We start from the raw sequence: 18,741 nt of genomic DNA on the forward strand, positions 1-18,741 counted from the left end.
ACGACGCTCCTTTTGTTTACCCTTTCCAGAACTTCTCGATTTCTTCTTCTGTGATGGTATGTCCTCATCAGTATCAAACTCATCTGATTCAACATCGTGAACGTCATGATCATTCGTGTCCATTTTAAATCCTGTACAAATAAATAATAAATTTCAAACGTTGTATCAAAAATCAAAACAAAACTAACATCATATATATATATATATGCATGTATGAAAAAACTAACATATATATATATATATATGCATGTATGGTATATACGTTCAATGTAAACAAGTAAATACACAAGTAAACATAAACGTTAAGTGTATAATAATTCAAAGAAAGCATATACGTTCATGGTATGGTACATCATTGTTTCTGATAATCTATCGTGCAGTTTTCGATGATAAACAATTAAAATAATACATGTAGAGATCGAATAATCATCATCGTTCTTAATTAATAATATGTTTGATTAAACAAATAATTTAACTTAGAAAGATGTGCTAGAAGTAATAACCTCTTAAATACGATGAAGTTAAGAAGCATGAGCTGCAAAAAAACTTATAACTCTTGGTTTTATAGTTGGAAGGTTAGGGTTAGGCAGTTAGGGTTAGGATTTTTAATTATGTTTAATTTTTTTTTTTAAAAGTTAAATTAAATATTAATTAAAAATTATATTTTTAGGGTTCTTCGGGCCGGTCCGAGCCCGATCGGGCTAAGCCCAAAAAAACCCTTTGTCCAAACGGGCTTAGCCCGAAAGGCCCGATATTTTTTGGACATTTATATTAAAGCCCGAGCCCGATATTTTTAAGGGCCGGGCTGGGCTAGCCCGCGGGCTTTGGCCCTAATTGACATGCCTAATCATCTATCTTTGAGAAAAAGTATTTACTACCCTTTAAAGTTTAACATACCAAATGGATCGGGCCGACAAACGAAATAGCCCAATATTTTGCAGACAAGCCTGAAACTGTTTCAAAGTAGGCCCAATTATGCTATATATTTATGGACAGATCTTGAAATCTCAAGTCAAAGCAAAGACATAATAATATTATTACGGTACTTTTTGTTTTCTTCTTTCCCAAGATCAAAATTTCCCGACGAAGAACACACTCTCGACAACTCTTGTGACGGAATCGATGGCGAATTCGCAGACGGTGATGGCTATGATCAGGTTGGCTAGACCACCTTTTCGCAACAACCACGACAAGGTCGCTTTCGCTATTCACGCTTCTTTCGTCTCTTCCGGTTACATCCTCACTGCCACCGGGCGGCCTGCCTTCGCCGACGACGCTCTCTCTTCCTCTTCTCAGGGTTAGTATTGGTTTCTTTTTTGGGGGGTTTTAGGGGCTTAGGAGCTTCTTCGATTTTTCTAGGGTTTAGGTTTAGGATTCTGATATTTGTTTCGTCTCTGGGATGTTTAGATGATGTCGGAATCGACGGGTGGAACGAATTTGAAGGAGAGTACGCGTTTGTCTATGCTAATCCGAATAAAGGGTCGAAGAAACTTCTGGTTAAGTGTTTGGCGATTGATGATAAACTTGTTGTTGATGCCATAGCTGATGGTGGAGTAGAACCTGCTCATCTCGAGATTAAGTATGCCATGCTTCTTCTCTCTTTATTATTTTTTTCTGCAAGATTGTGATTCTTTTTGTGTAAATCTTGAGAGGGTAGTAAAGTTTTATGCTTTTTGTGCAGAGTTGAAGATTATGCTCAGGAAAGCAACGAGGGGAATTATACTTCTCAGTTCAAGAATTTGGACAAGTTGGTGAATGATTTGCAGAGTCAAATTCTCGATAAGCTTGATGGAAAGCTTAAACCTAAGTTCAAACCTGTTTCTTCGAGAACCGAGTCCAGGTGATTCCTTTATCAATCACTAAGAGTCTTATTGCATATAAGCTGTTCTTAGAGGCCTCTTAGTGTTAAGTTAGTGTATCATCACTGGGACTTGCAACGGACATATAATTGTAGATATTAGTAGTGTCACTGGACTCTCTTGGCGCAGTAAACATAGATGTGCTAATTTGTATAGTCCTTTTGTTAATGTCTTAAACACACCAAAATAATGTGCACAAGTGTCTACTAATTTTGTGTGTCTATTTAAAGGTTTTGACTTGGTACAAGTAGTTCTCTTTGTGAAATTTCGTTTTGTGGAGGCAAGTGTTAGTTGGACCAGAATGATGTGTTACCTTATTCTTGAAGTGTATTCTGACATCTCCATTTTTATCATTGGTTCCCTGCAGTTCTGTGACAAATGACGAACCTAGACATTACGATGATATGCCTAATCCACCAGGCCCTCAGATTCACCCCTCAGGGTATGTACATCAACTTCTACTTTTCTCTATCTACTGACTACCCACAGAAATCAAAACGAATCCCATATTGACTTTATTTGTTTCCTAGAGTTGTGGTTCCTCCAATACCCGGTAATGGAGGTTACAGTGATCTCTTCCCTGGCCCAGGTGCTGGAATGTACCCTGGCAGGTGTGTATTCAATATTTTTAATATCTATAGTACAACTGTATCACTCCATATCATTTCTAATATCACTCACCACATATAATTTAATTCTTCCCCAGGGGTGGTTTTGGGGATGGAAGCATGCTTGTAGGTAAGAGCAATCTTCTTGTGAAACGAGATATTTTAACCACTTACTTGATTATAATTTGGTAAACTAATTGTGTTTGGTTGCAGGACCTGGCGATCCTCGCTTTTTCCCATTTGGTGATGGTTCCGATCGACCTGGCTTCATGGGATCACCACAACCGTAAAATCTCTCTTTCTTTCACACAGATTCACAGACATATACATAGCCAAAGATTTGAACACATGGAAAGCTCTCTAAATTGTTTCTGACAAATAAGTAACCATGGATTTTGTTTTGGTTTTGACAGGGGTGTGCCACCGCCTGGTGCTCGTTTTGATCCTTATGGCCCACCCGGTGTTCCAGGATTTGAGCCAGGCCGGTTCACAAGGTAAGTTATCTTATGCACTCAGTAGTATTCTTACTAAACTCCACAGTCAAAGTCTGTTTTGCAAAAGGTTTTGACTCTTGTATATATGAATCTGTGTTTAGGCAACCTCCAAGAAGGCCAGGAGGCGGGCATCCAGATCTCGAGCATTTCCCCGGGGGTTCAGATTTTATATAGTAAAATAAAGCCATCCACGAAGAAACAGAGAAAGTATGTGCACAAAGTCTGGTAGTAACTATCATATAAGACAATAGGATCTACTTGGTTTGCTTTTTGTCAGCTGTTTCTTTTTTTTCCGTTGGTGGTGTTGGTTTAAGTTCCCAGCTGATTGTTTATATCTTAAATACTATATAAATAAAGTTTCGGTTTATTTCGCCTTTAAGTTTTTGTTTGTCAATCTGATACGGTCCCCATACAGAGAATACCGTTTGAATAAATTAACGACATTAAGAACATAAACTGAGACAGAGAGTGAAAGCATCAAATTCATATATTATTGAGGTCCAGTAATAATAATAATCACACTGATACATATAAACATTGTCATTATTCATATATTATACGGTACATGGAGACATAGTAGCTTCCACATAAATCCCACAGTTATATCTCCTTCATTCTTCTAATCGTCAACATCTTACGGAAGTGTGTATGCTACAAGGCACAAGCAAAGGAAAACGAAACAACATTAGATATATCATGAAAATTAAGTGAGAGAGCATAATGTGAAGATATATAAATACTTACGTCCGCACTTGTAACCAACAGGGCGGTTAGCGAAATTGCAGCGTTTAGGGATGGTAAGGGCAACCTCAGGCTGGACACCGGAAGCTTTGGCCGTGTCGGATAGAAGAATGGCACAGAGACATTTAGGGTTCTGCGAAAATCTCTTAATCTGAGAACAACAACCTCCTGGCACGGCGGAGTTAGCATCCTGAGCTGCACCTGCACATGGAGCCAGCTTCATCGCCTCATTGTCTGGCGAAGATCTACCACACTCCCCTGCACCGTCAACGACAGCTCCGACGAGAAGGATCATGCCAAGAATGCATAGAAAATTCATGGAAGATGCCATTTTGTTTGTTTCTTGGAGATGTTCGGAAATAATCAAGATTGTGTGTTTTAGTAGTCGATATTGTGTTGTGGGTTTGAATTTGGATTCGTCAAATGTGTTATTTATATAGCGGAAAATTATGAGCAGGTTTGTAGCACTGACGGTAGTGGAGTAAGCACTTGAGTTGAGTGAGAGGGAGATAGTGTTCTCACCAACAACATAAGTTACAGGTGTTGATGTTTGAGAGATCACTGAACAAACCTCATAATGATTATTTGGGATTATCAAATCGTACGGTGGATTTGTGGGAGTTGTGTCACCACCGTCCTTGTGGCTTTTTAATTGGTTATTTTGTTTTATTCGTTAATGCGAAGCGAACAGATGTAACTATCTAGATCTCTCTTCAACAATCCTGCGTTTGAATTTATTTGAATCAAGAACTTTGTACCACTTGTTACTTACATATATAGAGAGCATAGGTGATGGAAAGTGGAAACCAAAGGGAGGAAGCTGTGAAGATTGGCTCTGTCTGTCTATTATGTTGGAAGGCTAAGGTCTGTGTGCAGAGGGTTTGGTATTAACCGAGGCAAATCAAACTAAAAAGACTAAACAAAATCGGTTAAAGGGCCCTTGAGAGGAGGTGACATTGTTGATCAAGTTTGCTCTGTTTCTGTCAATTATACTAGTCTAGAAACTGGGCTTCAGTCCAGCTGGCCCAACTAACTTGGCCCCATAGTAGTTAAGGTATATAAGACCAGGATTATCGGTCGTATCTTAGGAAGAATTAGGCAAAATCTTAAGTTTTTTCTGATTTAAATTAAATCTAAAATGATGCATAAACCAATCTAATGCACATGACTCGCTTGAAGATCATAACCTATATGATGTACATAATGGATTAGGATCACTATCAAGCTAGAAGAAGAAGACTGAATTCTGATCTGATGCACATAACGGGTTAGGATCACTATCAAACCAGGAGAAGGAACACTTAACAAAAAGTGAAGCAAATCATCCATGGAAATGGGAGTCAGATTTGTTACCTTTTGTCTAAGATTGTTCGTGACATTTGTTAATTATCTGGATAACTAGCATAAACGGTTTTAATATTGACGCTAATATATTTAAGTCAGTTTATAACTGACGTTAGCACCTAAATCAACCGACGTTTAAGTCCGTATTTTTTTTAGTGAAACCGCAACATGTACTACAAAAATTTCACCATGTAAATAATAATTTTCCTTAAATATATCATATTATATGTTTTCATAGAGTCAATGATCAATGTAAGAAAATCCAACTACCATCATGTGATTTATGTATGGCAAACTTAAATGTATATATTTTGGATGAACAAACAATATAGTAGAGAGCCCACCACATGGAGATGGAGTGATTCCAGCAAAGCACACCAAATAAAATTGAAATCATAAGCAAGAAAACCCCAAAACTAGAACAAAAAAGTTCAAGGGCTCTTTAATTTTGTTGTCAATTACAAATACAACCAACAAAGATGTTATTATTATCATTATCATCATTATTGAAAGCATAAAAATGGGAAGATGATTATTTTGGTAGGAAGACATAATATGATGATGAGATCAAGACAGCTTTGTTTAGTGATGAGAATCGTTATCCTTGACAATGGTGACAGGGCAATGAGCGTTTTGCATCACAAAGCTGCTCACGCTTCCCATTATTATCCTGTTTCAATATTGTCAAAATTATATATCAGTCATTTACACTTGGAAACATTTTCATTTACACACAAACCAACGGTTCAGATTCAAAGAGTAACCACTGATAATTGCCACCCTTGAAAAATATCAGTAAGAAAATAGACAAGTGTGTTTTTTTTTCCATAAAAAAAAGTTGTGACCACATACGCTAATTCGATTTTCAAATAAATCTTGCCAAATTAATAACAAAGACAAAAATAAAGCTAATCCATTGTCGATAAACGCTTGACCCTATCCACTTTAGTTGGCAAGTAACTATCATAAGAGTTTTCTTTTTCTTTTTCTTTTTGCCTTAATTATCATATAGAGTTCAATCATTTACAATTTTATTCTTCCTGTGATTTAAAAGGAAAATGAGATGGTTTAAGATCATTAAACCATGGAGTACTCTAAGGCCTCTAGTAATTGTCAGTTTCAGGTAGCACCAAACTATATACTGTATTAATCTCCCCTACTGTATATATAATATATATCACAACTTATTATAGCAGTAATGGCATTTTTGGCAAGACGATTTCTCATTTATAAGTTATAAGAAAATACCTTCGAAGGGCACTAAGTCCTCTGCTTCCCATGACAATAGAGTCGAGTTTGAGATCTTTAACCGCATCAACCAGCTTCTCTCTTGCATCTCCCCAGTATAACTTGGTCACTACATTCACCTTTTTTTTAATATTCCAACAAAACCCACCAATTAAGTTAACTTGTTGTCTCAAAAACAAAAAACAAGTGAAATAAAAGTATTTTTTTGACTGGGATAAAAACCTCCTTCTGCCTCGAACCAGTGTCGAGGATATCAAGACATGCGATGTCGGTTTTGACACCGTATTTCTCCATAATCTCCGGCTCCCTAAACTCCACCAACGGTATGAGAGCTGCAACACCAAATTAAACCGGGTTTAAACCGACAGATCATTCGCAGAATCCATAAGAATTAAAAAAGAACTAGCTAGGAAACTTACGAGAACCGGATTTGAACCAGAGGGAGTTACGAGACTCGTCGTCAGGGATTGGAAGGGTGTGGATGATGTAAAGTGTGTCTCCTTTGTCTGCTAAGTTATCGAAAGCCCATTGAAGAGCGTTCTTGCTGCTCTCCGAGAAATCCATGGCGATCCCGATCTTCCTGTCTTTTGGCATCTTTCTTGATTTTTTTTCAAGAAACCTTTTCAGATGATTCTCTTCTTGAAAAGAAAAAAAAATGGTTGTGGTGACTTGTGAGATATTAGCTTATAGCTTTACAATGTTTTATATAAGGATTTGGAAGTTTCGTCCGATGACTCATTTCTTTGGATCTTATCCGTCCGTTTGCTTTTATCCTACGGTATCAACCTAATGTATGAGATTTGTTTTTGTTTCTTATAATAATAATAATAATAATGAATAATGAATTTTGCTTCTTATTTTAACCGACAGATCGACGATGAAATCTTGTTTTATTGGTGTTTAGAAACATTATTAAGTAACAAATCCACTTACGTACAAGTTTGTATTATATTATACAATTAATTAAATTTCAACAAATCCATTGACTATATATAGGTCCAAAACTTTTTAATATACAGATAATCTTTTTTTGTTACATAAGCTTATTCGTTAAAATTTCATCTTTATTGTATGTATTAAAATTTATTAAAAACTTTAGAGGTGTTGTTTAGAAGTTAGACCCAACATTTTGATGGATCAAAATGATCTTACACTTATGTTGATAAAGCTTTGAATCTGATCATCGCTCTGATTAGATAATTAGTAATGGTCAAGTAGCATAAGGATCTCATTATATTATACAGTACGGCTTTATTTAGTACTAAAAATGACAGTTTATAATATTGAATGATTTGTTTCACCGTTGGATTAGGATCGACATGTGATCGCTGAGCTGTAAGCGAGATTGTCATGAAATTGCACGTTTTGTGATTAATAAAAATAAATATTATGAGTATATGATATGTAAAATGACTGAAAATGTAGACACACAAAACAACAATCTATGTTAGATCAGACATATATATATATCGGTGTGGTGAAAAGCTTTTACAGTGGCGAGGTCGTGGTCCGTTTATTTTACTCATTTTTAACGTATCTCTTATGTAATAATAGCCTACTGCCTACAGAATGTGAACTGAACGTATGAGTAAGACTATTTGCATAAATGATAAAAAAAGGTTTTTTTTTTTTTCTTTTGTCCATGTGTATCTCATTTTCTACATTTTAGAGGATCCCTATCCAACCCAATACGAATATGTTATACGTTATATTATACGTTAATGATGATCAGAGCAACTACGGTTTTCAAAGTATGATTACCTAGAAATGCAAGTCTTTTGATGTGTAGCTAACTACTTATATTTCGTTGGTTTGCCAAAGTTCTGTCTTCGATCAAGACCAATCAACTTATACATTGTGAAACTTCCCTGCCTGATTTAGTTAATTTCTTTGTTCTTTTATTTATTGGGCATAAGTAACTAAATGAAATTTCAGAAGCACCTTTGGGCTGATTTATGTTGCTTATCTTCTATTGGGTCTTATCAAGGCTTTTACTAGTGAAATACATACCCACAATATGTGAGTATTATAGATGCGGCCCTTTGTGACGAGGGTAAAGTTTCTTAGGTATTTGGGCAACAAGAGAGTGCTTGAGGGCTTTGGTTAGCACACTAACAAGGGGGAAAACATGTCGAGCTATATCACTGAGGGTTTTTTTTTTTTTTTTTTTTTTGATAAACCCTATCGGCTTATCCGGTCAGCCCCGGTAGAAACGCACCGAAATGCTTCAGAGTGGACTTCTCCCCGAAGGACCACCACACTGTCTATCCTGAGTTTGGAATGTTTTCCGAGTGAAGGTTCTGTTCAAATTCTGAATAATATGCTTGAAAGCTTTGGTTGATGTGAATTTGGATAGAGTCGGGAACATGAACATTTACAGGAGGAGCTTTGTGATTTTACCGTATTGATAGACAGCTGACAACCTATAAGTGATTGGAGCGTGGAAGTCGTAGTTAAGAGTTATTTTCTGCTAAATTAGTATGTTAAATCCTTTTGTATAAACCGAATTGCAAAACGTAACAAGTGACCACGATTTTTGCAACAAGATCGTTTAAAGCTCTATATATATATATATAGCAATAACCATGAAATATTTTCGGGTCACGATCAAAACCCTATAGATAAGAACTTGCTAAATATATATGATATGATTAACAGAAATCGTACGTAGATGGAGATATCACAAATCTGATGTTCTCTAAAATAAACATGGCATAATATGAGAAATTTACAGGTTTATGTTATATAGACGCGCTTCAAATAAAAGGTTTAATTAAGAAGCCTTTTCTATTTTTGTAGAAGGACTTTTCATACGTAAGGTTAGCTTACATTGCAAGCAAAAACATGCGAGAAGATGTGTACATAACTCTCTCGCGCTAAGAGTATGGTCCGCCGTTTCGTGTATATATGCAATGCATGTGACAACACAACAGTGGAGCCTACGCACGTGCACGGTAACATGTGCCGATCCAACGACTAATACTAGTGTTTAATCCTAAATTTTTCTTTATGCGATTAAAGCTGCAAATTAATATGTTCCTTTAGTGTATCCTGTCGTCGGCTTGTTTTGAGTTTACAACTCACCATCTTTGCGTGTTTTGTGCTATTCCACCATATATAATCAATAACCATGGATCAGACTTCGTACCGGACATTTATTCGGTTTAGCTGTCTGATTAATTACATGTAAGGTCACATATATATATATATATTATTATTATTTGTGCTAAACTTTCAATATATTAAAGCTGCAAGATTTGTATATTTTGATTACTGTTTGTGTTCCGGATTATCTGTGTGAAAAAAGGTTGTGTTGTTTGTGTATTCTTAAAACGTACTATATAGTAGTTTAAGCTGTTCTAAGCATGGGAACTTTGGAATAGTTATACTGTAAAATTTGTGAAAAAAAATAATGCAAAATATATAGCATGTTATTAATACATTTTTTTCTTCTCAAAGTTTTGTTATTGGTATTTTTTGGTTAATCATTCAAGAAAAAAAATCCAATAATGAAGGCTTCCCCCAATCAATTTCGGCTCTCTTTGTTTTTAGTGTTCTGTAATTTGCCTCTGTACATAACTCTCTCATTTGATCAATCAATTACACATTTATCAAAAGAAAAATTCCAATAACTAATATCCGAAAATGATAAACATACTACTAGTCATCAGGTTTTATGTTATTATGTGTGTAATTAGAAAGTGAGGATCGCAGGTTCTAAGCAACTTATGATATATGAATCATATGATCAACCAAAAAAAAAAAAAACTAGAATTGCATAAAGAAATAGTTGAATATACGAGGAAACAAGAGAAGGTCCCATGTGTGTTCTATGGTTGGGTATAGAAGCTGCAGCAAATTATATTTTTATTTCGGAAACAAACATGAAAGTATTATTAAAAGAGATCAAAGGAGACAAAAGCAAACAAGAGGAAATTATGGAAACAAACAAGCTTAAGGCACCTCCCCCAAAAATACTAAATTTGTGTCGTTAAAGCATTTTTAATAAAATATTATCGTGTGATATTATTATTGTTGTCACCGAAATCAAAATGGACTCCACCACCCACCCACAAAGACAAGATAACGAGAAGTAATAGTTAAAAAGAAAACTAAACTCATTGGTTCAATTACATTAGTCAAGATTTTTTTGTCCCAGTTCAGACAGTCTCTCGTGTTGTCCATGTGATGTGGCTTTAATTCTCTGATGTCAAAATAACATCAAATCATATTTAATATTCTTCTTCGCGATGCTGTTTTTACTTTATTTTGTAATATTTATGAACATCAAAACAATTTTTCATGTTTGTTTTTTCTTTCTTTTTGGTAATCACGTCATGTTCTTTAGAGCATGCACATTGGAGTGTATACTAATATTTGGTCCCAATATTAATTTTATTGTATTTATGATGGGGGACAAATAATTAACTTTGGTCCATGAGCATTTGTGTATATAACTTCTTGTCCCACACTCATATTTTCAATTTATTAAAATATTTAATTTTAATTAACAAGTATAAACATATGAAATATTGATTAATATTAAACATAATAAAATTACAAAAATACAAAAAGATGGAAAAAATACAATAACACAATAAAACATAAACCATAGAAAGATTAAAACTACAATGTAAAATAGTGTTAAGCTTATTTTTTGTACGTGGGAAGATATGTGTCTCGATTTTTTTGTAAAGATTGAGAGAGAAAACAAAATGTTGTGTAGCCATTGTTGAAGCAGATCAATAAGCAGTTGAACACAAATCTCGTTACGCTTTGTACATACACACTGAAGTGAAAGCTATGTTGCGATTCTAAACAGACTTTCGAAACAAAACATCAAACAATAACATAGTTGTGTAATATCTATGGACACTCGAAAGTTGAGAGAGAAAAATTGAGAGAGAGGACCAAACCAAAGCAATGTTCCATACGCAGTAGCTCGGTCTTTTGAGTTAAGCTGGTGGACTCTGGCTCTGACCGTTAATCAATCCGTACTGAATAAGAAAAAGAGAATCGTATAACAAAAACGAACACAAACCTAATCGATTGAAAAACCTTTAAGAAATACGTTTTGCAGAGATAATCGATTGAAAAATTCCATAACCTCTATGAACCCTAATCGATTTTGTTAACCCTACCAATCGTTCATAAAAACCCCAACAACCATAGATAATCAATAGATTAACCTCTTCAAACTAAAATCCCCAATTATCTAACCTAAAACTCAAATCGGATTTGGATTTGGAAGACCTACCTTCCAAAGTGATCCAATTTTCGTTCGCCGTCTTCAAAGATCTTCCTCTGCCTACGGCGAAGCTTTCTACCGAAGAGATGACGTCGATTCTGAAGTTTCCTCGTCGGAAAATCGTCAGGCACACCAATCACCTCTGGAATCGCCTCTTCGCAGCCGAAGTCGAGAGAAAGAGAGAGAAAGAGAATGTGAAAAGAAACCAAGGACCCCCAAAAAAAATTTCTTCCCTTTAGCACTCATCCAATCACCCGTTGCCATCTGGCAAGAGGGACGAGTCGAATTTGTCCCATTTTTAAGAACGTATACTCACATAAATCGTATTATTGATTTATTTTTTTACAAAAAAATGAATGGGACGAAGCGTGTATACGCTAATGCGGATGCTCTTAGGAAATAAATGTTTTTTTCCAACATCTTTTATGATCATAGATTCATAGTTGGCAAAAAAGTTCATAAGCCAGCTAGAGAGTAATTAAGTTATATTTTAGAAATCAATTAGGACACTTGTCATTTTGATGTTCACATCTAATAGTGATATCTTAGAATACAATGTAAAATAAGTAGTTGATGAGTCTTACTTACATTCTTGATTCTTCACGTTAATTAACATTATATAAAGCGTTTATGGTTTATATCTCAAAACTAATTCGGAACTAATATAGACTACTTCATATTATAAGTTATGAAAGCCTCCTAAAATTAACACAGTATTAGAACAAAAATGGCTGACCCAAATAAAATGGTGAGTTTGTTATATCCAAAAAACTAGATATCTTTTCGAAATAAAACTAGAACAATCACACCATCTAAGACCAAGAATCACCTAATTAGCATAACTAAAAGATATGAATCATCAAATCGTTATCTACTCCTTGTTTTTAGTTGGAACGCATAACCCCTAGCTAAAAACACAATACCTAACATACAACTTACAAGAGTAATAGTATTCTCAATCACTTTATGATAAAATTTAGCAGCCAATATCTATATATATATTATATAATCAGTCAGCTAATTTGCCGAACCAATCTTATGATAAAGTATGTATGGATGTCTTTAATTATCGTCTGGGATCGACGGCCTCTTCGACTTTATTAGTATTATTAACTATTAAGATAAAAATTTAAAAGATATATATTACAAAGACAGGAAAGCATGTCATGCACGTTTTATGGCCCTGGAATAAAAAAAGATCAATCAAACAATTCACATATGTCTGTGTTTAGGTCATACATAACGGTGTGTATACATTGTTATTGTAACACCTTTTATTAAAGTTACGGAAGATGATTTGATCGTACTATCACAAAACGAAGATTTAAAAAGTTTTTTTTTTTTTTTTATGGTTCAAGGCTAAGATAACCTACGATAATGGAGTTGGAGTAGTCTTCACACTAGTTTAAAAGCATGATCAACAATAATATTATTTGAGTTGGTTGGTATAAATAGTTGCTATATAGTTATTATAGTCGTGATAAGTCAAAGAAGTAGAAAACGATGTTGTAATTGAAATTGTAATAACTTCGTTTTGTCTTTCGGCGGAGAAAAAGGAGAAATAGTTAGTAGTATTTTGGGGAAAACTAAAGATCGAAGGGTCTCTTCTATTCTCTCTTTTGTGCTTTCTCACTTTTTTCTTTCTTTAGTTTTTGGAAATGTGTTCTTTGATTTCGGAAAGTTTGTGGAGACCAAATGATATAATTACGATTCATCATCCCGTCAGCATAATCCAACGCATGATCTACACACTAAAGCTATAAGTAATCTAGGAATTAACGAAGAATTTTTAAGCACACTATGTACTTTTTGTTTATGTTTTTGTTTGTTTGTCACACTCACACATATGATCCGGAATCGGAAGCCTGCTTAACCCAGCTATGTAACCCACGTAACGAAGAAACTTAAAGATAGAAAAAAGTATCTAGCTGTAAAGGTAGAGAGAGTACGGCGACAATAATAGTGTTTAGTAAAAATCCTTGATGTCTTGTTTAGGGGAAGTGGTAAAGGAATTTGAGAAGTCTTTCTTTTTCTTGCATAAGCATGACAATGACAGATATTGACATGCAGATCTAAAACGCATTACTAATAATTAAACTTGTATTATTATGTTACTACTACTTCATAATACCATCAAACTAGATAAACATGATGATCTTTAATCAACATCTCTCACAATCTTGTGACATCTTATGTTAATCCCATGTCTAGTGGACTAAAAAATCCGGATCTGTCACAGTTTACGTAATCGCCGTTGTATATAACTCAGGATAATTATTTTTTTTATAAGGGAACCATTATCGTAACTAGATTTTCTAGTTTTTTGTTTGTTGTTAAAAATAAAAATTAGTGGGAAATGGGAGAAAAGATAACTTGTACGCGAAGAATAAAATCTCGTTCCCCCCCTCTCTTGCCAAGTGGATCATTAGATGGGCCAAATGTCTAACCTCACGACACCCAACTAATTAAACTATGCCACGTGTGTTTGCCACGTCACATCACCGTCGTGCAGTGCAGATTGAAATGTTTTGTGTTTCGGCACCGTTCTATTAAAAAAAAAACACACAAACGGAATTTTTGTTAACTTCAGAAAGGGTAAAACCGTCATTTGAGTAATCTCGAGAAAGTAGCCCCATTAAAAACCTAAAGAAACGCGCTTTCCACGACGGTTTGTGTTGTGTTTTGTGGTGTCACACCATATCCTTAATCACTTTTACCATAATATCCCTCTCTCAAGTCTCGATCCATAGTATTAATCATTTCATTAATTCAAGATTTTAACCCATCATTTTTGAATACACGAATAAATGTTCCATGTACCTAAACAAGAGACGCGACTTGTCTATTCTCTACCTTAATTAGATATGAACAAAAATCCTTAACAGGAATCAAAAACGTCTAATACACGCTTTCACATTCGATAACCTGAATCTAGACTCTCCTTCTTCACTCAAGTTGGAAGGTTAATAAAGTAAAAATACTACAAAAGACAGGCACGTGCCATGCCAATTACGGTTATAACCCCAAATCACGTGGTTTAGTCAACTCGCTTTTTACAGATATTCCGAACAAGTTAGTAGTAGTTGTTGGACCCGCACTCTCTCTCTCTCTCTCACACCTTTCCTGTACGCTGTATCATAGGCGCGTGAACTCCACTTATAAACCGTAGGCGCGTTTATAGAAGAAGAAACCTTCTCTCCTCTCTCCCCTCTCCCCCACCACCACCACCACCACTACTACTTGATCTTCTTCTTCTACAAATACCTCACAGTCTCTTTCCCTCGTCTTCCAAGTTTTTTTTTTTTGTTTTCGCCTGAGACTGGGTCCCCGAGTATTCATAAACCTCATTATTGATACTTAAACAAGCAGCAACCTCCGCTTTTTTTATAAACTCTTCCTCGATCTCCGTGAAAAATAAAAAAGTCACTTAACAAAACTCATGGAACCGAGTAACGTAACCGACGATGCTGAGTTTTGGCTTCCGCCGGAGTTTCTCACTGACGACGATTTTCTCGTTGAGAAAGAGAACAACGGTGGAGGACTCGATGACACTTCCCCCTACGAGCCGCGTCTTGGATTTGGGGCTTTTGGCTCTGCCGTTAAGCCTAACGCACTGTCTTTGGAGAAGGAAGGTGGCGATGACGATTTCTTAGCCGGATTGACTCGCCAGATGGTTAAGTCATCTCTGGAAGATGATTTCTCCGGTGGATTTTGCGCTGATCACTCTTTTCCCGCTGGTAACAACAACAAGGTAGTTCGATTTTTACCTTTTAAGTGTTCTCAGTCGTCTTATCTGTTTTGCAACGGTTTTTTTATTTTATTTTTGGGTTTTATTTATTTATTATTAATTGTTCAGGCTTGGGGTGTGAATCGCGCGCCTCTGTGTGTCGCCGGTACCGGTTGCTGTTGCCAGACTCGGAGATCAAACCAGAATTGCAACTCGCGAGTTTCTTCATGGGATCTCTACTGTGCCGCGGCGGAGGAAGTTGCCAGAATGAGTATCATCGACGAAACGTACCATAGTGGCAGAGGACTTCTCGCTCCTCCCTCGAAACCTTCCTCCGCTGCCACCGCCACCGCCGTTAAAAACCTCCCTAACAACGGCACCGGTTACTACAACCACCATCAATCTCTCCCATACCAGAAACTACAAGCTATCCAAGTAAAATCAGAAACTCTTTAAACATTTGATTTTATTTGTTTTTTGTGTGCACGATTTTGCTGATTGGTTTGTTTTCATTTGTCTTGTTGTGTGCAGTTTCAGCAGCTAAAGCAGCAACAGTTGATGAAACATCATCATCATCGCCAATTGGTGCATCAGAGCAGAGGAGTTATACTTAATAATGGTAGCAAAAATGTTGGTCCAGTGGATTTGTCGTCTTCTGCATGGTCTAATCAGCTTCCGAGGCGTGATGTTATGAGAGCTGTGTTCATCGGAGACCATACCAGAAAACGTGGCTCAACCGGAACCGGAGTCTTCTTACCCCGAAGCGTCAACCACACTTCTTCGAGAGCTGAGATTCGTGACGAGAAGCCCAGTAAGTTCCAAAATTCTCAATTTCCTCAGATGTAATTTTTGGTTATCCTAAACGTTTTATTGGTTTCTGATGAGAAATGTTTTTTATTCTTTGTGTGTTATAGCTTTATCCACTGTTTTGGTTCCGGCTAGACTGGCTCAGGTCCTGAATCTGAACGTAGGCGAACCGGTCCGGACTTCGGGAAATCTCAACGGTATAACAAAATCTCAAACTCGAGAGCTTATTTAAGTTAAACAGTCAATTTTATAAATCATTTGGTTTAATTTCTTGTTAATCGTGCAGATGTGTCGTGGAGACAGAGGAGCAACAATGGTGGGTTCTCAAGCCAGCTGCACGGTGGTGTTAGGGCGGAGCAGGCAGTGAACGAGCCTAGGTTACCATCGGAATGGGCTTATTGACTGATTTGGTTTTCGTGACTTTTGGGGTGTGTTTAGGGTGTGAAAATTTTAAGGATTTGGAAGAAGATTAGGATTTGATGACAGGTAGTGAAATAGTGGAGTAGGGCTTTTCATATATAGGCAGTGCAAGATTTGGAAGAAGAAGAAATAAAAGAAAAGATAGAGTAAGGGGGTGAAGTGACGAGGTTTTGGATCGTTTAACCACCATTGATGGCTGATAGATGAAGAAAAAGAGCATTGAGAGAGACAGAGACGAGGCGACTTTTGTCTTCTTTATTTTTGGTTTTTTCCTTTTGGAAATTAAAATTTGTCAAAGTCTGTCACCGGGCTGTTCCTCTCTCTCTCTCTCTCTCTCTTTTGTTCTCACAACTCTTAAAGCAATGGACAAGTATTAATTAGTAAAATAAAAAAGATTTTTGTTAATAGTATAATTTTGTTCGCCCATTAGATGGAATCTTCAAATTCAGTCACCTCATTGTTCTTTAAACACCCATAAGGTGATTGATCATATATATTTCAAAAATCTTTGCACGCCGAATCATTTACATTAATAAGCAACTTTTTAGTTTTTGAGCGATTGATGAATACAGTGTGTATTTTAAAAATTCTTTAATTATGGTTCCCACAAACAAGTAACAACCCACGTAACTAGGTGACACAAACCGTCTTAGTAAAGATTAAGAGCTACGAACATCCTAATTAACCGTGTCCTACACAAAGTAGTTTCAGAAACGACCATAGATCTAAGAAGAAAAAGTTGTAGTACCATATTTAGTTGGTTTTTGAAAAATAAATTTGACTGTATGTTGTTAAGAAAAGAAGTACACACACTGCTACACTACTACTAAGACACAAGTGACCACGGATATATAATACAAAAGGAAAGGTAACTTTATGATGCAGCAGGGAAACCAAACTCTTATTTTTTCTTCTCGTTAGACTCCGCCTAATGAGCCTTGCTCTTAGCAACAAAACACAGCTCTCTCCTCCTATAGGATTCTAACTCATAACCAAATATTGAGGCCAAAGAAAACAACTCAAAAGTAAGGAATTTGGCAACCCATTAAATTAATACACTCCTGGTACTCATGTAGTCTTTTCAAGCTGAGTACATTAATAGTAGACTGTAGATCATATGACTAGGATTAGAAGCACACGAACAGTTAAAGAAGTGTGTTTTGATTTAAATGCTGAAAACAATCTCTACGGTGGTCTTCCTTCTTTAATCTTTGTTGTGGTGCAACGTGCAGACATTGTCCTAATTAGCAGCCCCATTTGCTATTTGTCGTCGTTTGATTATAATATTTGACAAGTTTTCTAATAATCGACATTAGAGTTAATGGCAGATGTTTTTTACTTGTCTTGGTTTTCTCGGTGAGTTGAGTTTGTTTCAAAATGCATGCCAAGTACGAAATCATTTAAGTCTTATAGTAGTATGTTTTATTATTTTCCTTAGATTACAATATTTTCCTATGTTTAATTATTTACTAGTTATTGATGCTTTGACTGCTTCACGCGGTTCGTTGCCTTCTTAAAATTATAAATTGTTTGGATAACATTATTGAAAGGTACTTACATTTTCACATGACTCCCCGCATTTATGCTACTTTCTTCTTTTTCTTTTCTTTTATGTGGTTCCACATACATACATGCTGGTCTCTGTTTATACGTTTTTGATTTTCGAGTTTACAATCTTGAAGTATTCATCTTGGGAGTCTCGTAATAAGGTAATTACAATACTAGATATATTATTATCCAATCCAATATATGAAAAAAAAAAAACATAAGCAAGAGTATATAAAAACATGTCCTATGATAAAACAAATCAGCAGCAGTATTGGTTAAGGTGAGTTTTAATGAAAGTTACGATGCTTGATTTTTAAAATTAGCTTTCAAACTAGTACGTACTGTATTATATAATAAGCTCTATCATGCAACTCCATACACTTACATATTTTCTTCTTCTGTCACCAATTGTTAAAAACAGGTTGACCTAATTGCAACTATCTGTATCTATAATTCGATTCTTGTTTTGTTTGTTTTGGGCCTTTGGCTTTTCTTTGGTCAGTCAAATATTTTCCTCTTTTTTTTTTTCTTTTTTTTTTTCTGGATTCTGAATCTTAAGAAAGATAAAAGAGGAAAAAAATAATAATTGAGTAAATATGGTTCGGTTCTAGCACATGTAGATTGTAGAAATTTTCAATAGTCTAACTTATTTGCTCAACTAACAACCACCAACCCATCACCAAATTTTCGTTTACGA

At 35.7% G+C, this 18,741-nt stretch overlaps 4 protein-coding genes across 4 annotated transcripts; 2 read left to right on the forward strand and 2 right to left on the reverse strand.

Annotated features, from left to right (window-relative positions):
- Positions 1-1,035: 1,035 nt before the first annotated feature.
- Positions 1,036-3,338, forward strand: LOC17886685 (probable proteasome inhibitor). Its single transcript, XM_006291491.2, has 9 exons — positions 1,036-1,297; positions 1,408-1,579; positions 1,682-1,840; positions 2,227-2,301; positions 2,390-2,470; positions 2,566-2,597; positions 2,681-2,753; positions 2,881-2,961; positions 3,063-3,338. The coding sequence occupies exons 1-9, from the start codon at positions 1,123-1,125 to the stop codon at positions 3,133-3,135; spliced, it is 921 nt and encodes a 306-aa protein (XP_006291553.1). The 5' UTR covers positions 1,036-1,122; the 3' UTR covers positions 3,136-3,338.
- A 66-nt stretch (positions 3,339-3,404) lies between these two features.
- On the reverse strand, positions 3,405-4,099 carry LOC17885644 (putative lipid-transfer protein DIR1). The gene is made up of 2 exons (XM_006292014.2): positions 3,706-4,099; positions 3,405-3,612 (listed from the first exon to the last, which is right to left on the reverse strand). The coding sequence occupies exons 1-2, from the start codon at positions 4,031-4,033 to the stop codon at positions 3,596-3,598; spliced, it is 345 nt and encodes a 114-aa protein (XP_006292076.1). The 5' UTR covers positions 4,034-4,099; the 3' UTR covers positions 3,405-3,595.
- A 1,227-nt stretch (positions 4,100-5,326) lies between these two features.
- Positions 5,327-6,980, reverse strand: LOC17885150 (universal stress protein PHOS34). Its single transcript, XM_006291899.2, has 4 exons — positions 6,714-6,980; positions 6,517-6,626; positions 6,295-6,413; positions 5,327-5,716 (listed from the first exon to the last, which is right to left on the reverse strand). Exons 1-4 carry the CDS (start codon positions 6,886-6,888, stop codon positions 5,629-5,631), a joined length of 492 nt encoding a protein of 163 aa, XP_006291961.1. The 5' UTR covers positions 6,889-6,980; the 3' UTR covers positions 5,327-5,628.
- Positions 6,981-14,745: 7,765 nt separating this feature from the next.
- LOC17887107 lies at positions 14,746-16,906 on the forward strand. The gene is made up of 5 exons (XM_006291282.2): positions 14,746-15,293; positions 15,399-15,704; positions 15,801-16,080; positions 16,184-16,273; positions 16,363-16,906. Exons 1-5 carry the CDS (start codon positions 14,982-14,984, stop codon positions 16,476-16,478), a joined length of 1,104 nt encoding a protein of 367 aa, XP_006291344.1. The 5' UTR covers positions 14,746-14,981; the 3' UTR covers positions 16,479-16,906.
- Positions 16,907-18,741: the final 1,835 nt, after the last annotated feature.

This window comes from Capsella rubella, unplaced genomic scaffold (assembly GCF_000375325.1).
Source record: "Capsella rubella cultivar Monte Gargano unplaced genomic scaffold, Caprub1_0 scaffold_5, whole genome shotgun sequence".
NCBI classification, from domain to species: domain Eukaryota; kingdom Viridiplantae; phylum Streptophyta; class Magnoliopsida; order Brassicales; family Brassicaceae; genus Capsella; species Capsella rubella.

Excerpts from the sequence above, each read along its gene's own strand:
- LOC17886685 (XM_006291491.2), top strand. The coding sequence starts at position 1,123 with ATGGCGAATTCGCAGACGGTGATGGCTATGATCAGGTTGGCTAGACCA. Across the intron at positions 1,841-2,226 it reads TCTTCGAGAACCGAGTCCAG|TTCTGTGACAAATGACGAAC; the intron begins GTGATTCCTTTA and ends GGTTCCCTGCAG. Across the intron at positions 2,754-2,880 it reads TTCATGGGATCACCACAACC|GGGTGTGCCACCGCCTGGTG; the intron begins GTAAAATCTCTC and ends TGGTTTTGACAG.
- LOC17885644 (XM_006292014.2), bottom strand. The coding sequence starts at position 4,033 with ATGGCATCTTCCATGAATTTTCTATGCATTCTTGGCATGATCCTTCTC.
- LOC17885150 (XM_006291899.2), bottom strand. The coding sequence starts at position 6,888 with ATGCCAAAAGACAGGAAGATCGGGATCGCCATGGATTTCTCGGAGAGC. Across the intron at positions 6,627-6,713 it reads CTGGTTCAAATCCGGTTCTC|CTCTCATACCGTTGGTGGAG; the intron begins GTAAGTTTCCTA and ends TTGGTGTTGCAG. Across the intron at positions 5,717-6,294 it reads GGACTTAGTGCCCTTCGAAG|GATAATAATGGGAAGCGTGA; the intron begins GTATTTTCTTAT and ends ATATTGAAACAG.
- LOC17887107 (XM_006291282.2), top strand. The coding sequence starts at position 14,982 with ATGGAACCGAGTAACGTAACCGACGATGCTGAGTTTTGGCTTCCGCCG. Across the intron at positions 15,294-15,398 it reads CCGCTGGTAACAACAACAAG|GCTTGGGGTGTGAATCGCGC; the intron begins GTAGTTCGATTT and ends TTAATTGTTCAG. Across the intron at positions 16,274-16,362 it reads GACTTCGGGAAATCTCAACG|ATGTGTCGTGGAGACAGAGG; the intron begins GTATAACAAAAT and ends TTAATCGTGCAG.